Consider the following 21,787-nt stretch of genomic DNA (forward strand, 5'->3'; position numbering starts at 1 on the left):
TTGTAAATTGAGTTAATGATTTCGTATTTTTTGGTAGATATGGCAAACATACTATCAGGGATTTGTTTTCTTTATTTTGAGATATTATTTTAAAATATGCTCTAAAAATTGCCCTTGGAAAAACAATTTCTGAATTTGTTGATGCTTCATTGTTTATCACTTCTTCTTCTTCATCACTATTAATATTAATCTAAAATAAATTTTTAAAATTAGTTTAATAAAATATTATTAACCAATTCCATTGAAAATAAAAATGGCAGATTCCATGAGATGGATTGTAATATCTGGTTTATTGGTAAACTCGGACATAATATCTAATGAATGTTTATAATATATATATATATATTTATATATAGGTTTTAATATTTTATATATATATAATTTTTTATTATAGTAGTCTTAATATTCTTTAATATATATTTAAACTATATGCTCAAATGAAATAAAATAAATTTTGCATTCAAGTATTTTAAATTATAATATAAAAAAAGCTTTAAATAAAAGTACCTTAAAATGTATCTTAAAAAGTATCTAAAACAGATACAGATACCTCTACATATACCACATTTTTATATCTAGATATTTTAACAACTCTGAAATATATATTTTTTTTAAAACTCCATAGAAATTCTCTATTGGGTTGCGCTGCGGCGAATAGGGTTGTAAATATTTTATTCGCTCTTTAAAGCTATTAATAATTGGATAGTTTTTATGGATCGAAGCTTTGTCCATAAAATTGGGTATAAGTTTTATGATATAATCTCGAAATAATAAATTATTATGCGGGATAATGCTATAAAGTATCACACCTTTGAGTTCAACAAGTACTAATTTTTTTACCTTTTGATAAAGGGACTTTCACCGTTGGCGTCACGTTTTTATTTGGCTACACTTTTATTTAATAAATTTGGCGTATATAGCATCCTGTTGTGCGTTTTTCCCATCAGGTTCTTTTCCTGCACCTGGACAACCCTATTTTTTAAAAAAATTGTTCTTTTAGTTCCTTCATTTTTAGGAAATCTGGGAGGTAAATTTTTTATAATATCTTTATAACTGTATTATTAGCCATTAAATACCCATTATTTTTCATTCAGTGAGGCGTCTTTTTCTTACCTCTCTTTTCAATTACATAATATTTCAAAGGGTCTTCTATGATTTCGGGAAAAATTTCGCGTCTTAATTTATTTATAGATGATAAAGACATATTTATAAATTTTGCGACATCTTTCATTTTCATTTAGGATATAGATAATAATTTTTTCGCTATTTTTATTTTTTCTTTATTCCAGTTTGTATATTTTTTTCTTGGTATTGCCGAGATTAGAGGTCCACAATGGGCCAATTTTTAGCGAGTCAAACAATTTATAGATAAATGGGCTAGCGGGCGGGTATGTTAAAAAAATTATAAGGGTGGACGGGCTAAAAATAAATTTAAAACAATGAATAGGCTGGTTTTTTGGCTAAAACCCGCTCATTGCAAACCTCTAGTCAAGATTAAATTTGTTGGATTGACAATAGTATCACTACTTAGGGGATTTGGTAATATGGAAATTATTTGTAGATTATAAATTAGGTAATGAATTAGAAAAAAATGAATTTATTGTATTTATTGGTATTACTTGGATAAAATTTGTCGTATATTAAACATTTGAAAAAATTATTTTAAGTTATAAATTAAATGCAAAAAATAAAGTAAAATTTATAACAATATTGATATAAATTTTTGTAGATTTTGTAGTTTTTACATCTCTTTTATTATATATTATATAAAGATCGCCATTTATTTTGTAAATAATATGCAAAATATAAACACATTGCCCTATTTTTTAAAATTATTTATTACAAAAATCATAAATATCATGTCTAGAGATGGGTTGAGCAAATATTTATGGTAGGATGCCCTTTCTAAAGCCAATGTCTTCCTCTCCCACCACCTTAAAAAGAAAGTTTTGAAAATGGCCTTATAAGAGGATCTTTAGTTTTTTTGGAACTTAATTATTAAGATTAATATCATCCAAAAATAGTGAAAGAAATGTAAAACAAATAATATCTCTTAACATACTTACACGTTATATTTTCGTTTTCTCCACCCTCAAAGATTTTAGATCATGCCATTATCGAAACGGGTCCAAGTAAAAATTACGACAAATACTCCGTGATATCTGACGCTGTTTGCTCATCGATATCAACTAAATATGGACTGACCAGAGACGACTGCCTTAAATTATCTTCCAATTCCAAATACAATCACGATATAGATGTAAGTAAAGCCAAAATAATATATTTTTTTATTTGAAAAAAAAATACAGTTACTGGGTGTCTGAACGAATGTCGGATCTGTGTGAGTCCGATATTAGAACCAAGTTTTTTTTAAACTAAAGTAAGAAGCTAATATATAAATAAATGTTCATCTTGACAAAGTTTTAATGGAATATATTTTCTTATTTTTTTAATTAAGTAATGTATCATGTTTAAATCATTTTTTTGAACTATGAATATTATTAATCATATAAAAAAATTTTTATTGTATGTTTGAAACATATGAAATTTGTAACAACAATATTTTCTTAACTTAGAAAGACAGCTTAGTCTTGTTAAAATAATATTTACCTTGTGTAAAGTTTTTTACAATTATAATTACACCTTAGTTATCTATATATATAAGGATTTGAATTTAATCAGCAAGTATCATCCCATTTATCTACATTATTAAACATATTATCGCATATATCATAAGACGGGACGTGAATATTACGAAAATTCTGGGTTGGAGCAATTACCGCAAGTTTTATTTAATGGCGTTCCTATGACCAAGCAACAAGTTAGAAAAAATATATTACAAAAATTTCTTAACAGTCTCCTTTCCACAAATTTAACTTATAAAAATTTACCTTTTAAATATTAATTAAACTTTTGGTTTTTAATTTATTTTATCATATGTTTATTCTTCATAATAAAAGTAAAAAGAAATAGGAAATTTTTCATCTGTTGTAGCTCATTTTTTTCCCGATTGGCCAATTTAAAAAAAATAATTATGAGCGTTAATTATTGTGGATATCGGTTAAAAATAAAGATCATAATTAATGTAAAACTTCCAAAGGCCAACCATCTTCTTATTCTTGGCCATTTAGGTTTACTCCATGTTAAAATTTAATTAACTTACAATATTGACCCTATTTTTCTCCCGATGATCTAAAAGTGATCGCCCACGAGTAGTCATCCTATGATGGTTCCTACGTTTATATATTTCCAAAGGCAATTAATTATAAATATAACATAATCCAAGAATTTTAAAAAGGGAAATATTGTCGACTAAATTAGTTTTAATAAGAAATCGGATATCCTATATCATAAATGATTGTAACCCAAGTTTTGTTTTGATCTTTTAATGATCAAAATTTATACCATTTTTTTCATAATATGTGTGTATATATAAATAAGAGTTTTGGACTAGAACCTGGAACCTCCTTTTGAAATTTATAGGAACTGGAATCTGAGCTAGAACTCATTTAAACTCCCAGAAACCTATTGTCAAAATGAAAGATTTTTACGCGTATTGTTTGCTCAAAATGTTGAGTGAGTCATTTTTAATGGTTGATTTGTTGCCTATATTTTTTAAAATTGCTTTAAAAATTTGAAGCCAAAGCATATGACCATCAGAACTGCGTTAAATCAAAGAACCTTAATCAGAACTCCCCTCCATTTTCTAATCTTTAGGAATCATAAGCATTTTATTGTTACATAAGGAGTTATTAATATGCTCTATTTAGCGACATATATCCTGAATATATGTTCAATAATTCTTCCCTTTTCAATTTCCATCAATTCATCACAGGTTTCCTGTTATCAAAATTTAAAGTATATCTCTATTTAACCAATATCTGTGTAAGAGCTACCGTAACTCTGTTTTATTTTTTCACATTGCACGGGAGTAAATGCATTCTACATCTCTTGAAAGTAGCACCCTTACTTTTTGGAATGTCAGTCATTTAATTGAAATGTTTTGTAGCTGACTTCCAACCTGAGGCAAACCCTCATCCTTTTTAATTCGGGCTAAGAATCTCTACAAGCAGATATATATATAATATTTTCCTAAATTAAAATAATTTTTAAGTTGATCTCTCATTTTTTTGCGATACATTATCATTCTGATTAAAATCTACGATATACACATAGATAAAATAATATTGTGAAAATAATGAAAAGTTTTCTAATGTTATTTTAATTGTAGATATATTTTCTGCACTAGAAGTCGGTAATATTCTCCATAAGCTGCACATATCCCTAATATAAATTCGACGATTCTTTATTATTAAATACTCCTTTGCATTCGCCAAGAACTGATCTGAATAAGGTTTTAATAATTGAGCAAAAGTGGATATATATTATATATCACTCAATATTATGGAGCAATGAAGGATGATTTTTTTTCTGGTGGGAATTTTATACTTATAGTTTTATATTCTAAAATCATAAACAAAGTATCTATAACATATCCTGTAAAATTTAAAATAAATTATTAACTACATTTATTTTAAATAGATTTAAAACTACTCTATATAATATAAACATATAGGCACTTTACCATAAACTACCAATGAATTAAATAAGGATGAGATTTTAATTTTAAAAATAATAGTTGTTTTAATTATTATTATGTTGTGAAATTATATTGATATTTCATTTAGTAGAAAATACTTATAATTTTCACTAGAATTCTTTATTAATGGCTGACACATTTCAGATTTTTCAAACGCTGGACGTTTTAATAAGGCATTAGCCTAGGACATTTAATATTATACATTTAGATAGATATTAAAGAAAAGTAATAATAATTATTTTAGAAATTAATTTTAAAAATAAACAAATGTTGGAGTTACATTATAATTACTTTCAATAGTAATTAGTATTTTTTTCTTTAATTGATTAATTACATGTCATTATTCTTATTTCAGATCGATAATACTTTATTCGAAAAAGAGATCACCAATTTGGTCACCAAAGCTTATTACACCTATTATGAGGCCTATTTTAATGTAAGACTATATAAATATATGCACTTAAGTTTAGGAAAACTTAAGTGAGATCAACGATTGCCTTAAAATAATAGTATTTTCAGAGTTTAAACTAGTTTGTCTAATTGTCCTTAAAGACCGTACTATAATCATGAAATCTAATTTTTATAACTTATTTTTAAGAATTAAGTTTGTAATAAAATAAATGGTTAAATATTTTCTAATTGTATATTCTTATCTAATTCGTGTGTACTTTACATACAGATATTCATCATCTAGTAGATAATAATATATTCTTTATCGCACTACAAACAAAAACAAATTATACTAAATAGGAGGGGAGGGGAAAAAAAAAGAAAGGAAATAAATATATATCATAATTAACTTAAAAAATAAAAATGATTATCCATCCCATCAAAGAACGTCATTAACGATAGAACTGATATAATAGATTATCTCAACCAACGTTCAAACGTGCTACCAAGAATAAATAAAAACATCTTGAGCATTACAGCAAAATATCTCGATTTCAGAATATTGAATTATACAAGTTGTGAGTTTTTGCCATTTTTTGTAGACTTATTTATAAAGTCCCCTTTTAAAAAAAATCTGAATATGTTTTGATCTGAACCATTAAACATAAAAATTCAATCCATTGATTTTCTCAAAATTTTTTTTTTCGAAATAAATTTTTATCTTAGGATCTTTCTTTTTTTTTCAACCTCGTATATAAAGAAGTTCATTAGAAAGAAAGAAATATGAAATTTCCTTTTGGATAATTATTTTTTAAAATTAATATTAATTTCTTAAATGTTAAATAAGAAAAACAATTTATAATTATTACCTTTTTTAAAATTAAAAATTTATTAAAAACACACTTAATATTTATTGCTTAGAAATTAAACGCTCTAGGTCATATCCGGTTTCTCTGATTTTTTTATATAATTTTAAAATTATAAGCCATGATTTTTTCATGTGAACCTATCAATAACATTCGATTACCAAATCATTTTTTAAATTGCTGTTTAACTAAAGCTAATCCTGCAATTATGAACATTATTTTTCAATTCATCGTCTCTTGATATTATATGGTTCTATCTAACTACTTCGAAATTGAGTTAGGTTCTACTTTATTTGGAGGGGTTCACATTAACCCCTTCCCCCTCTTCTTAAAATTAATTCTGAATATGTTTTTATATGTTAAATGCAGTAGGTTCGTGGAAAATATTTTAGTTCTCCGTTTGCCACAACAATAAACCGAACGGACATAACACTGTCCAAAACCCTCATTTAATTTTTTTTTGAAAATTATTCCCTTGTATATAGCTGATTTGAAGACCTTAAGGTATGATGACGATTCGATAACTCCCTATTTGCCTCACATAGTTTCCGAAGACTTGGTTTACCTATACAAAAAAAGTTAATTGACATAAAATGGAAATTTTATAATGTTATTTTCATATCCATTGTTTAACAAAATATTTATTAGAATTATTATTTTTGTTTTGCAATTCCATGAATTAAAAAAAAATTAATTAATAAAGAAATAATTTTATACTAAATAAATTTAACGATAAATTATTTATTCATTAATGACTTGACCTCAATCAAGCAATTTATTATTCTATTTATCTAGCTGATTCATCCGTTAAACCAATCACCATATGGCTAATTACCGATTTAGATAGTTTTACAGGAAAGAAACTCATTTTAAGCACTTTGAAATTTTTGGTAATAAAACTCTTAAATTTATCTTATAAATTTAAGATATTATTTGGGTTAGAATGATTACAATGCTATGAAGGAAAGAATGGAAAAAAAAAGAAAGAAAGATGAATAGATAATTATAAGAAATGTGTTAAATATAAGCTAGGTAAGATTAATGTGAAATTCTTATCTCATCATTTAGGTCATTGAAACTTGTAATATTTACGAATTATATTATGCCTTAGAGATTAGTGTAGCCCGGCTCTAAGTCCTTTCGGGTTGAGAAAGACAACTTGATTTTACTGGCATGGGCGAAAAAATTTTATGTGCCTAATTTAAACCCAGATACAAAAATAACAATATTATAATCATATAATTTATAACAAAAAAATGAATATATGAATATAAAATTTTATTTTACTCTCCAAAACTATGGGTATTGTTTTAACCGTTCTCTACTTTTGAATTTACTCATAGAAAAGCTCGATGTATTCCAGAATAGCCATAGTTCACAACCCCGTCGAATCCCTTTTGGGTGGTGATAAAAAATTTGATATAAAATACATAATCGAAAATTGGGCCGTGAAATTATGTTCCCAAAGCGCGCTGGAAAGTCAGAAAGATATCAATATTGTCAAACTCTTCCTAAATAAATTGATCAAAATTGATAAAGAGTCTTTGAGTTCTATATACAATGATGTTATTGATAGTAACAATAATAACGTTAATAAAGAAATCTTAACAGATGCTCACTTATTCAAGGCTGTGATTGAGAAGATACTTGCTCAATATGGTGTCACGGTAAAGTTGTTTTTTTTAATATGCGTATTTATTAGTGTAGGTTGTTTGGTGAAATATTTGTTTTTTTGCAATTTAATTTCAATTTACTTAGGATAGAGTATTGTTTTATCGTCAATGATTTATGATTACACTTAAAATAAAGGGGTTTAAATTTTTTTTATCATTAACCATAAAAAGCATATTTTAAATTATGAACACGGTTCTTATACGAGACTTTTCACTTCCCCACTAAATTCAGTTTAGCTTTGCTTTCATAATTTTAGATATTTGATCTCGTATTAATGATATTTTTATTATAAGTAGTAGTGTAAACTTTTGTGTATAGAATATTGACCAGGAAGCATTTAAAAGAAAGAGCCTTGAATTGTACACATCGATGACGACGAAACAAAACAATGTATTTAAATTGCATTCGGAATTCAGCCTCAAAACCTTGTTAGCTCACAATGGCGAATCCTTAATAGTGGCCAATGGAAAGGTCAAAATTTTATACATAATTTTTTTAAATGAAAATTGCTAATACAATCAATCCTAACATTATTAAATCGCACAACAAACGAATAAGAGACTATAAATCTATCGTAAAATTTAATTATTCTTTGTAATCACCCTGACTTTGTTTTTAAATCAGTTTTTTATAACCATTTGTATATTTTTTAAAACTAATTTATATCATTTTTATTTCCTTCCTTCCCCTCCTCTCTTTATTCTCGTATATTTTATGGGAAAAATTATCCTGAACTTTAAATTTGCAATTTTAGATCATTAGGACCTTGATTCACGAATCCCCATTCTCTTCTTCTGATTTCAGTCTAATGGAAAAGTTTTTATATAACGCCGTAGGCAAAAATTTGGCCAAAAAATTGGAGGACGATATAGATACTACCGAATTATCTCTGAGCGAATTCAAGTTTAAAAAAAAACCTTTTTTCTTGGACTTTATTATATAAAAATAAAACCCAGCCTTTGTTTAAATATACATATTTTTTTGTTAATTAAAGATGCCAACGCTTTCCTACAGAATTGAAATAAATGAATAATATTTCCAAAGGGGGATCAAAATAAACCAAAAATAAGATTGATTCGGACTCCTCTTTTTTAAATAAATGAAACTGTATGTTAGTTATATAGTGGATAAATATTTTTACAAATCAAAATTTTAAAAATATCTCAAATATATCCGGAGAATACGTGCGGCTTTCAAAGGCCAATGCCGGCGTTTTCTTATACCAAATCATATTAAAATATTTCGATTAAAGTCACAGATTATATATCATCATCTAGCCATTAAAATTCTCGTTAAGAAAATTATTACTTCGTTTTTTTTTATAATTTTGAGAAAAAAAAATTAAGCATACAAAGCGCTATCTTTTTAAGCATTACTGTTTTTTGATAAATGATGTAATAAAAGTGAATGGGATATATATCTCTGTATTTTCATGTTTTGATCAAATAATTTTATTCTAAATTTATATTTATCTATTTTTTTTAAAATCATCATCGATCCTTTTTATCGTATATATATTATATATAATATATATACCAATTTAAATTGTTTATCAAAATATAAATTACAAAAATTTAAGGTTGGTTAATAGATTCTAATACAATCAAACTAATATGAAAATCGTTTAAAGTTATACAAAAAAAATAACAAATTTATAACTTTAAAATAAAATTAAACATATCTTAAGGATATATAAAGACAAAATTTAAATTATCAAATAACAAATTAATTATTTCAACATTCCGCCCTTTAGGTAACCCTCCCTATGTTCTCCTTGGACATGTTGAATCGTGTTAAAGGCGTTAAAAATAGTTATCTACTCTGCCACCGTCAGCGCCATAATGGAAATAGTTGGCCATGTCAGAATTATCTTTAAGGTTTTCATAGTTGGGTAGATCTTGATACATGTAGTCCCTTGTCACAGCTAAATCGTTTTCGTAGCTCTTCTTAAGTTTGGCTGTAATCATTGTTTGAGCATTAATTACTTTTGTCTAAAAGTTTTTTTTAATTGTTATGGTTCTTTCCAAAATAAAATTGTCTAAATCTCTATTACCACTTGATACTGTAATTTGTGCATCAGACTCTCCATAATTTGATTGACATTGTTTCTTTTTTTCCAATAATTCTACCAATTAAGTTATTGTGTGCCAAAATTTTAGGAGGTATCTCTCTTCTCCCCTTTGTTTTAACTTATTGATCATTATCTTTAAAGCCTTTTTGCACGCATCCGTACAGACTTTCAATGATTCAACGATCATGATTGTTCATTAGTTAGTGATGTATCTTTAGGTTTTATTATAAAGTACGTTTGGATTGACTTTCTTAAACACACGAATCCTTGCATGACTTCATTAAGCAATGGTCCTAAACCCTTTTTCGTTTCTACCAATTATAGCTCCAACTATTTCACTAGGAACTGATATATTTAAAGAAAATTCAGAAACTTTGTGTTTAATATATCTAGCGTTTTATCATAAATTTTTTTTCCAAATGACGTGCCTTTTCTAGTACTCATATTGTTACTAGAGGAATTGGAATTTTTTGCCATAGTTAATAAAGTGGATTCATATTAGGCGGTGTGGCCTCATACTTTGGGTGAATTTTCGTTTGCATTTTTACGGTAGGCTTGTGAATATTGATTTAAGGTTTTTACATGTTTTCAGTTACTTCGTCGAGCTCATCTTCTAAGATACCCTGGCACGTGTTTTCAATATATCTTTGAAAGCATGGAGCCATGTGCGTCCTAGCAGAGAGCACTTGTCACTATCCACCACAATGGCCTTCAGAATTTGAGTGTTACCTTCATAATTCACTTAACTCAAGCTATGCCTACGATCTTGATAGCACTGCCGTTATATCATACAAGCTTTACGTCGGTCTTATGTGTCATAGTTGCCCCTACAGCTTTAGATGTATGCCTGGTAGTATTGTAAATTAATTGCCGGTGCATCACCTCGGGTACATTGTTGAATCTTACTCTGATGTTATACGCGATAAATTTCCTGTCATTATTCTCCATATTATTCACGTCCAGACTTAGTAGACTGTATTTTATTAGGTTTGTATCGTACTTGTCAAATTAAGAAGGCGACACTCAATTTATGGTAGATACCCGGTGAAGTCAAAATTTTAAGCCCAATCCAACTCGAAATTCGAAAAATTTGCATTTCCAAGCCCGTCATGGCCCGAATTTTTAAAATTTAGTGATTTTAAATAATTTTATATATTGTTTCAAAGAATAATTGAAAATATAAGCAGTTAATTAAACGATCCATTTTATGATTTTTTTTAAAATGGGCTCTGTCTATGTTAAAAATTGAGTATTGGCTAAATTATAATCAAATGATACACACACTATGCGTGTTTGTAGAATACACCAAAGAAGTTGATATTTGTCAATGCTAATCTGCGAATATTAATGGCTAAACCAGGCACCCAGTGATACAAAATTGCTCCATTTAACTGATTTTAAAAAGTGACTAACTCTATATTTTAGTTGAAAATATTGCCTTAAGCCTCGAGTTGCTAATAGATGTTCAAACCTTTGTACCATCTATGAGCAAAATCTACAGGCTTGCTTAATATATTTCTGGATAAAATACTAAGTTTGCCGTTTTTAAAAATCAGCTTAATGGAGCGATTTTGCATCACTACAGGCAACCCATTATAAAATTGTAAAAATATATTGAACTAACTCACTAGTTGCTATATGGGTGAATATGATTATAGCACCTGCACGTTTTTAATTCAAAAACAACTAGATATATTTAATGCCAAGACAATGATTGCATTTCCTTTAAACAAGGGGGTTCTGTCGGTAGGACTGCCCAAGTAACAATCAAAGGCTGTTAAATATTTTATTTCTTTTTTTTTGGAGGAGTTAATTTATTACGTCAACCATTTATTGCTATCTAGTTATCATTCTTCCATTCATATCTTAAATATCAAAAATAAATACATGGTTATATGCGATTTCTCCGAAAATTATTTCTTCATTAAAGGAGATATCCGCACTATTTTAAACCTCACTATTGAGAATAAGATATGGCTACCCATTAGCTAAATAATGATGATGGCAGATCTGCTAACTGCTACAGGACGTTCTTATAATTTGTCCCCCCAATAAATTCCATCGATCAATGTTTTTATTTAAAATTCCAATAAACCTATCTATTTTAATGATTATTTTTATCATAAATAATAATTAATTTATAATAGTAGAGTTCAAATGATAGCGATAGCTTAGCTATAACAGATATCTAGTGTACAATAGATGACCTCAGCAAATTGTAATCGGTACAATATAAAATAACTAATATAAAAATAAGGTATTTTACTTAATAATTTTAATATATTATGTTTTAATATATAAAATGATTATTTATACTATAAATGACCTGTCTTTATTTTAGCACCCTTACATTTGATTTTTTTATTTGAAAAGTTTTAAAAAACTAAATAAAATTTAAATTCTTTATATAGGTGTTGAACATATTTGACAAGTTTCATCTTCTGATATTGGAACTAGCTCAAAATATTATTTTTTTGTTTTGCCAAAAATGCTTCAACAGTAACAATTAAAAAAAAAATATTTTGAAAATTTTAAGATCTATAAAATTTTATATAACTTGCGACTTTAAACTAATATTTTTTGGGTGATTTGAGATTCGTAAAAAAAGCCACATTGGACTTTGAAGACCCATAAATTCGAGTTTTTGAGATAAGGCTTTAAAATTTATAATTGTAAAAGGGCGTACCGAGTAACTGGGGGGTTTGACAGAGAATGACCCAGGGGTCCTATTACTATTATAATTATAAAAATACATTTGTTCAATATATATTCTACATCGGATATCAATTATTTATAGACTTTTGAATATGTCCTTAAATGAGACTTAAATAATATTTTTTTTAATATACTTGTTTCATTATGCTATCAAAAGATATCAGTATCACTATCGTAGCATATAGATGGTATAAAGAATAATTTGATGATATTTTTACTATTTATCAATCAACACTCACTCCCCCCCCCCCACTGTCTCTAAATATTTACGAACAGATTGAGCGATATAATTATGAAATTAAGTTCCGCCTTGTTAAGCAACAATAACGAAGCTCGAAGGATCAAACTCAAAATTAAGCACGAAAAACATGGGTATAATTTTAAATGTTGAATTTTTTTATTAATGTTTCAAAGATAATAAGTTAGAACCCATAATTGAAAGAACTAGGAAAATCTAATATCAAATATATACTGTACTAATTATATATGCAATAAATCTTTAGAACAATTAAACTTTTTTTAAAAAAAGGTTAGTTAAAAACGTAAAAAAAGAAAGACATATTGGTCACACAGCTCTTAATTATCATTATAACGTAAAATGTTGGTTGTTTATTTATATTAATAATTAACCAGGGCCTGTATAAATCAAGATGAACAAAAATCGGAAAATATATCCCCAAAATACGAGATCATGGCCATATTGAACCCGCTAAGCCGCGCGGCACAAATTTTATCTCAAGTTTTATTGGTAAAAAATCCCAGAGCTTTCTTATTTTTAAATTTGGGTCTGTAGAAATGACCATTGAAATCGATTATCAAACCATCTAGATTGTTTATTTTTTAAAAACTAGTGAACACTTCTATATTATTTTCATTCAAGATTTTAAGTGATGCCATTTATTATTATAGGTATTTAATGAAGTGTTGAATGCTGACATCAAAGTATGCTTCAATTCTAAGCCCAAGCTTTCCGAGATGCCCTTGAAAAAGTATTTTAACTTTTATCATTATACCAAAAAGAAAAGCTGTATTTAATTAATTAATTTATTTAAAAGATTAGAATTAAAATAAGGAAATAATCTGAAATATAATACTCATTTTTTTTAAAATATCTATCATAAAAACAGTTATTACAGGTACGTGTTGAATTCTGAGTTGAAATTTTCTTCACCATCCGCAAATAGTGAAGCAATCAAACAGACCGACAAATCAAATAATTTTTCTCTAATACCTTCCGCTATATTTCAAAATTTGCCCCGCACTCCGCTCCTCACCATGATAATGTATCCGCCCCAAAATTGGATGATACAGTCCATCATCACTCCTTACGATTTAGACAACATTCACATGGACGAAGTTTGAATGATTTTCAGATTATGTCATATTCAGTAGCAAAAAAATATGATATCAAATATATAATGTGTTTGCTTGGCCAATTAAACTGGCACACACGTTTGGACATTAAAATTTAGGACATGATCAGCAATAAAATAAAGCACAAATTTTTCTGTTTACTAGAACATGGTCCTACATTAAAATATATATATAAATTAGTATGATTAATAAGATCAGAAATTTGTTAATTGATTAGTTTTTTTCTTTCTGAATAATTTTATTTAAAAAAACGATTTTAAATAGTGATAAAATACAACATAAACGATATCATAATGAAATATATTTAAAAAACAAATAAGAATACTTTAAAGTGAGAAGAATTTAATAGAAGAAAATGTGAAATTCGTACACCTATTATAAAATGATGTTTAGCAATTCAGCGATGATAAAATAATTTAACTATTATACAAAATCTATTACTATCAATTATTTTTTATAAATGACCAAGTCTAAATTATAACATAACTTTTTTGAATAATTATTCTACTTTTTAAATCAGATACCTACTGACGTTTATGCCACCTTTGAATTGGAATATTTGCTTCTAGAGGGTAATTTTTTTTATAGATTAAATTATCCTATTTTGAGTTTTAAGTTTATAATTTATTTTCTTTCTGATTTTCAACTCCATTTTCAATTTACAAAAAATAAATATAAACGTTCACATTCTGGCTTGGTTCCTTAAATAATTATATATTTTATAATTTTGTTTATTTTTTTATCTACCGATTTATAAATAGTATTCTAAAGTAATTAAAGGTGAAAATGAAATGAAGGTTTTATAGATAATTAACCGAAAAAACAACAACTAAGATAGGTTAAGAGAATTTATATAATGCCATCTATATTTAATAAATTTATTTATTTATATAATGTTTTAAATCGCAGGGCACTGTTTTGATAAAACGAGCGAAAAACCTCCTAGAGGCTTGCAATTCACAATGGGCCCGCCTTCCGATCCACTCATGGTCGATACCATCGTAATGGCCAATTTGGTAAAATATTCATTTTAGTTTTACATGCGCATTTTAAAACAGGTCCAGTTTTGAGCTCTCGATATTCTGAGCTGAATTCTATGATTGTTAAGTCTATTGCAATGTCATTCAATTTATTAGATAATTTTTTTTTATTTTAAGAGTATATAAAAATGCTTTGGAATTTAACCATATTGCTAATATTATACATGTTTATATTGAAAAGGGATATTTCCAATTAAAAGCTCATCCAGGAGCATTTATACTAAAATTGCGGGCCGGAAAATCGGAAGAAATCTACAAAATTGTTGGGTACTTATTTATTTATCTCATTTAATTTCAATTTTTTAATTTGTAAACTTGAATAACATGGTTATGTTATACAATCTACGAAAATTTCAGTTATGAACACTGTAACTTTAGTTTTAATCATTGAATAGCATATGCAGCTTTAAAAATAAAAAATATCATTCTCTGCACAAAAAATAATAAGCTATTCTACATATAAAATGTTTTGTTTTCACTATAAGACCTCTTAACGGATTTTGTTTAAATATCATATTTATAGGTTTATTAAAATGTTTTTCTATCATAATCTGTAAAATACGTTAAATGTATGTGTTTAAAGTTTAATATTTATATTTTTTAAAATAATTAAATTAATAAGATAAGCAGATTATAACATTAGTTAACTAATGGATAAAAGAGAAATAAATTTGATTAAAAAAAATATAACTATTTTTGTAAAAAAAATTGTGCAAGTTTAATTAAGCAAATTAAACAAAATCTATTTCACGAGTTGTGATTCTACCGGGTTTCTCATCCTTCTTTTCGACGTAGGCGGATGGGGAGGTCCACGGGTTACTTAGGGCGTGACCGGGCCCATATTTTATTGTGATCATAAAAGATTTTGGAGCTTTTTTTATGATCGGATGCTTTATCTGACATCGACCCCTTTAGGTGGCTTTTACCCCCGTTGAGGAAAACGCTGATCATATTCTATCCCAGACCACAGTAAAACCTTCATTAAACCAGAAAACGTTGACACTACACCCCTCCCCCTCTCCCATGTTGAGACAGAAAGTAGGATTTTGGGTGAAGAATTCGACAAAATTATTTTTAACTCTAAATCTCACTTTTATAAATTTTTGTCATAAACCTTTTCATTAAATACAAATATTTCAGCCACAAAAACACCGATTCATTATCTTCGGAATCTAAAGATATATTAGTTGTTTTAGACAATTTTTTGGGAAAAACCATCCATGTCAAGGTATAAAATATTTTTACGACCTTTTATTTTAAATGTTTTAAATTTAAAAACTTAATTATTTTTAACATGAAATCTTTTAAAACCCTTAAAGGTGACCAAGAAACCAGACAAAATGAACGAAGATATCTTGATCGAAAGTTTGGATCCTAAAGTTGGTGGCAAAAATGAGAAAGAAAAAGATGAAAACAATAGTGGAATGAATCAAAAAGAAATAATGGATTTCGAAGATAATTTGACGGACAATTCTCTGGATGAGATTTTGGAGGAGGATGATGAAATAGTGGTTCACGAAGATTATAGGTTTTTAGAAATTTGATAGTCCTTTTATGCCATTCAAGGAAAATTGGTAAAATTATTTTAAAGTATCTGGTTAAATGATTTGATATATTTTCATATTGGCCATTGATCAAAGCAAAAAAATATACTAACGATGTAATTTATCTATAATATTGTTAATTTTATGAATGTATCTTATCTTGGAATATTGGTGACCAGCTCGCTATTCCCATATAATTAATATTTAGAAAAAATATATAGGGATTATTTATACATTTTATATTTTGGGCTTTTAATCTCACGATAAAGTGTAAGAGCTCATAATTATTTTGAAGGTTCTTTTTAAAGTAACCGTAGAATAGCCTTGACTTGTTTTTAAATGTCCTCACCCTATTTTTTAAATTATATATAATAAAAAATAAAATATTAAAAAAATGGCCATGATATAAAAACGGAAGTGGAATATAAGTTTTCAAAAAAGCATTATAAATAATAATTTGTATATTTAGAAAATTCTTTGGGTTCTGACTTAATGACTGAATTCGGTCTATTTAAAAAAAATTCCATTGGATATATGTCCAAGGGAAGATATAATATTTGGTATAAAAACATAATTAAGTAATTTAGAGTATTTTTTTGTGTCGGTAAAATCAACCGGATTCGAATTATGCATATTAATTTCCTCTCTAATAGAGTTGGAACTAGAGATAGGTAATGTGCGGGTTTAAACTCGAACGAAAGCCCGCTCACCAAATATAAAGAAATTTAACTCTCTCGCCCGCACAAGTTTTTTTTGAATTTATCCGCCTGCCTGCCTATTCATTTAAAAAATTTGCTTAACCCGCCCGCCCAATTTTTTAAAATTATTTGATTGACTGTTTTGGCTCTTTATTTATATGATTTTGAAATTTTTACTTAAACATAAAATACGCATTACTATGAAACAAAAAAATAATTTTTAAACCCGTCCACCCACCTGCTTAATGTCTATAATATTTTAACACGGGTGGGGCACTATAGTTCTAACTTAATGAAGATGCGAAACGGTCTGCTCATGTATAATGGTCCATTCCGCCCAGCTTAATATTGTCACTGCGCATAATTTCAGGTGATCTCATATAGAATTTTATGTCAAAGGATACAATTGAGATATGTCGGTCACACTGCGTTTCAAACCACGGGGCCATCAGCTAGAAGCATCTAGCGTTTTTTATATATTTTATTTTGATATTACTTTATAATTTTATTTAAATGTGTTAAATGTAAAAAAAAAATAATCGCATCTTAATTGATACAATTTTTTAATGTTTGAATTCCAAATATTATTTTTTTAAGTAAAACATACTTTTTGAAATTATTAAATACTAGCGCTTCATTTATTTTAAAAATTAACTCCAGCTAGCTATTTATTTCGAAAAGTAAGGATAGCGGTGGCGCGTTATTTTTTGAAAGTAGCTTTTATCAACATTGATATTTATATTTTTTTAAATTTCGAGTTTATCATTAATTCAGGTGATGTGCTATTTTTTAAATTTACTTTTAAAAACTCTGTAGAATAAAAGGCAAGAAAATAAATAATGGCACTAATCGTTCTTCGAGCGATAATAACAAAAGCACTATCAACATCTTTTCGGTGGCCTCCGGACATTTATACGAAAGATTTTTGAAGTTTGATATAATTATAGTTATACATTACTAAATATTCAATATGATGCATTTGTACGAAATAATTTAAATGAATTCCTATATAAAATTTAATATTTTATAATATTTATGGTAGCCAAAGTAACCTTTATTATGATATCTTACCTCGCAGGATAATGATGTTGAGCGTTTTAAAGCACACGAAAAATCCAGTCAAATTTTGGTTTCTCAAAAATTATCTATCACCATCATTTAAGGTTTAAATTAAAAATCAATTAATTTACTTGATTTTAGCATGTATGCCTATTTTTTTAATATTTGTTAGCCCTTCTTTAACTTAATAATATCCTTAAAGATTTGAGAAGGGGAGGGAGGGGGACTTCTTATGATAGAAAGATAATTGCGATTAAAAGATTCGCTTACTGATTGAATGGATCTACCATTTTATATACTATATGATTGATAGCCCAATTATTCTATAGGTTTCAAGGGTTAGAAGTATTTATTATATGTTAGGCTTATCCATTTTGCCCTTTCCCCCCCTCTAATATTTATAGTATAAGGAATGAATACCTAAAATAAATAAAAATGAAAGAAATACATTTAATCTCAATTTAAGGATGTTATACATTATATTTATGATTCAATATAGGATTATATACCTAAAATGGCTAATGCTTACAACTTTCAATATGAACTAGTGCAATATAAATGGCCTCAATGGTTGAATCAACAAACAGAAAAACAAAGAATTATATGGGGGTACCTTAATTTTTATTTCTTAAATATTCAATTATATCATCTAAACGTTTCCTCGTCTTAAATGATGCTTATATTTTTAAAGTTTCTCTTAATATCAAAATGCCTCACCTTTCATATGGAAGCTACCCACCTTCCTTCTCTTATATTATTCAAATTTTAGTTGAGGAGTTGATAGATAATAAAACGATTCATATTATTTATATATGGTATTCAATACAGAACGCCATTAAATTTGGTGACTTTTTCAGATTAAATACTATGGTGTAATAGCGCCTTTAATCTATATAACGTAATCTATTTAATTATATCTTTCATTAGGGTTTTTATACTGTATTTTAAGTACTACTAAATGAATTCTTCAATACAATGACCTCATACAGCCATTTTTATATGACATTTTTAGTGTAAAAATTCGACTAAAAACTTTAGCCACTAGTCGGCTAAAGTGACTAATTTAAACGACTAAGTTGATTTATTTAGTCGGCTTAGTCGACCCATTTAGTCAGCTTAGTCGACCAATTTAGTCGACTAAATCAGATTTTTGAACCGAACCTGCATAAAATTTAAATGAGGATGTACCATAGAAAAGTTACAATTGTCATAATCGTTATTTTTCATCTTTTTTGAAGTAACAGAATAAAATTATAAATTGTAAACATGTTAAATTAAAATTTAAATGAGAATTTACCATAGAAAAGTGACAATTTTCATAATCGTTATTTTTAAGCTTTTTCTAATTTTTTTGCTGAAATGAGCTGCTTTTTGGCCCACGTCCGTCCAAAATTGGGCGGGTTAGCTAAATTATTTTAAAAAGTGCGAGAGGACGGGTTAAAAAATTTTAACTTTTATTTATTATTTAAACTATTAGGTAAACATTAAAAAATATATGCATCATAAAATTTTAACATTTTTAATACCAAAGTACCGATAATTGTTGTGGATGTTATCGTCGGGAGCAGAGACCTGCAGGCCCGGCCCTAAGTCCGACCCGGTTATAGGGCCGGGCTGTATCATAATTTTAAAATATACCCGGGCCGGGCCTGAAATTTTTTTAAAAAAAAATCAGGGCCCCGTATATTTTAAAATAAAATATTTGAAATAGCCATTATTAGCTATAAAAATAAAAAATATATATAATATATTTAAAAAAATCCGAGCCGGGCCTGAAAATTTTTTTTAAAAAAAAAAGCCAGGCGAGGCCTTAAAATATAAAATCCGAGCCGAGCCGTAAAAAATTTTTGAAAAAAAATTCAGGCCGTCGCGTGCAAATGGTACCTCTGCAGGTCTCTGGTCAGGAGAAATTAATGAGATAAAAAAATTTGTTGGATTCGATTTGCTTGGAAGAATATTGCATTAACATGGATGAAAATATGATTTTACCCGTTTTCCTAAAAGTAGTGTTGTTAAACGGCTCGTTTTGAGCCGATTTTTAAAAACGGCTAACTCAATATTTTAGCTAGAAAAATATTGCCTAAGCCTTGAGATCTCGCTAATAGATGTCCAAACCTTTGCTCCTTCTATAAACAAAATCTTCAGACTTGCGTAATACTATTCTGGATGAAATATTGAGTTAGCCGTTTTAAAAATCGGCTCAAAACGAGCCGGTGAACAACACCACCTAAAAGCAAAGAAAATTTAATTATTAAATTTTAAATGCAATATTAGAAATAGGTGGCATCCACGTCAAAATTAAATCACAACAGAAGGGTGGGCAAGATTGTTAGAGAGGAGAGCACAGTATTTAATGACATAGCAAAACATTTAAATCTTAAAGTAGGGAGATTGAGTAGAATTTAACAAGATGTTAGGCTACTTAGTTTATTGTAAAATTTATAAACAATTTATTTAAATTTTACATTACTTTTTAAAAATTTATAATGAATGGTTTCATTTATTTATATAAAGATCTCAGTTTAGTAAGAGGATATACTTCACCATCCTGCTTTTGTGGAAACGACAAAGAGATTTGCCAATGTTATCAAATTGGTTATAAAAATATTGGCAATTCTATTACAATAAGGTATTAAAAACAAATAGGAATGTGTTTGAACCTAGAAAATGTGATTCATTATAATTTTTGCATTATAATTGCAAATAATATCAATAAATAATAATTTTATATTATCATAAATATTTTATTTAAATGAATTACTTATCCATAATTTAAATTGAATATTTTTTTATACTAAATTATAAAACATTTTTAGGGGTGTTGCACTGTAATTGAATCATTTTTTTTATTGGCTGCTTAAAAAATTGTAAGAAGGAGCATATTTAAATATTAGCAAGCATGGTTTAAAATTTTTTTATAAATATTGGGCGGGGGTCAGACGAATAGCCTATAAAAATTATTTATAATTTCATTTCACATTCTTTCTTTCTTTTTGATTGAATATCCCTTATAACATTATCTCCATTCTATTATTTTATTTATAAATAAATTTCTTGATTTAAAATCTACTTATATAAAAATCAAAGGAAAACACATTTAAATTAATTCAATTTATTAGTCAATTAACTTACAGAATAGAAATATATTATTATTTAAAATCCGCTTTTACCATACAAAAATTATTGAAAGAAAAAAATATATAGATTTAAAAATGTTAACATAATATCATTATTAAAGTTCGATGCCCCAGCAATCATTGAATAAACTTTACTTGGTGATGGATGAAAGACGGTTTCGTTTTTAAGTCATACATTCCACAACCTTGCTTAAAATTCTCTCGCTTGCAACACTCTTAATTTGTTTGGCCAAAAAGCCTCTGGTATTTAGAAATAAATTTGGATATATTGTGCTGTTTTTAAGCCACCAATCAAGTACATTGGTTGTCAGACTAGCTATTTCCTCTTTTATTATATAACTATTTCGTCTGTTACAGGATCTGGAAACTCATAAACAGCCCTAAATAATAGACAAATATATATAACTATGTAATCATATTTACCTTCTTAGTTTATTATGTATACGCACAGAATAAGGTATGACTTCTACTCGGACAATACTGCTATATTTCGTATATAACGTTCGGAAATTTTTGAAATATTCAGCATTATTTATAAATTTGGGCAAAAACCAAACACGATATAGTTTTAAAAAAAATTCATGTGCTCCATATTAATTTTTACTTTTTTAACATTACA

The 21,787-nt window shown here is 27.3% G+C and overlaps 1 protein-coding gene across 1 annotated transcript in view; it reads left to right on the top strand.

Annotated features, from left to right (window-relative positions):
* LOC135922681 (UDP-glucose:glycoprotein glucosyltransferase 1-like) overlaps positions 1-21,787 on the top strand; it is a 51,744-nt gene that overhangs the window by 16,380 nt on the left and 13,577 nt on the right. Inside the window, exons 12-32 of the mRNA XM_065457113.1 lie at positions 2,099-2,260; positions 2,738-2,821; positions 4,956-5,036; positions 5,436-5,565; positions 6,342-6,434; positions 6,652-6,746; positions 7,200-7,523; positions 7,849-8,001; positions 8,285-8,433; positions 12,593-12,688; positions 12,950-13,064; positions 13,226-13,305; positions 13,444-13,672; positions 14,211-14,262; positions 14,600-14,706; positions 14,912-14,997; positions 15,871-15,958; positions 16,050-16,258; positions 17,789-17,902; positions 18,051-18,135; positions 18,531-18,640. Of these exons, the coding sequence (XP_065313185.1) occupies positions 2,099-2,260; positions 2,738-2,821; positions 4,956-5,036; positions 5,436-5,565; positions 6,342-6,434; positions 6,652-6,746; positions 7,200-7,523; positions 7,849-8,001; positions 8,285-8,433; positions 12,593-12,688; positions 12,950-13,064; positions 13,226-13,305; positions 13,444-13,672; positions 14,211-14,262; positions 14,600-14,706; positions 14,912-14,997; positions 15,871-15,958; positions 16,050-16,258; positions 17,789-17,902; positions 18,051-18,135; positions 18,531-18,640 (2,642 nt within the window). The remainder of the gene's footprint in view (positions 1-2,098; positions 2,261-2,737; positions 2,822-4,955; positions 5,037-5,435; positions 5,566-6,341; positions 6,435-6,651; positions 6,747-7,199; positions 7,524-7,848; positions 8,002-8,284; positions 8,434-12,592; positions 12,689-12,949; positions 13,065-13,225; positions 13,306-13,443; positions 13,673-14,210; positions 14,263-14,599; positions 14,707-14,911; positions 14,998-15,870; positions 15,959-16,049; positions 16,259-17,788; positions 17,903-18,050; positions 18,136-18,530; positions 18,641-21,787) is intronic.

The sequence above is a fragment of the Gordionus sp. m RMFG-2023 genome, chromosome 1 (assembly GCF_954871325.1).
Source record: "Gordionus sp. m RMFG-2023 chromosome 1, tfGorSpeb1-WG-v2, whole genome shotgun sequence".
NCBI classification, from domain to species: domain Eukaryota; kingdom Metazoa; phylum Nematomorpha; class Gordioida; order Chordodea; family Parachordodidae; genus Gordionus; species Gordionus sp. m RMFG-2023.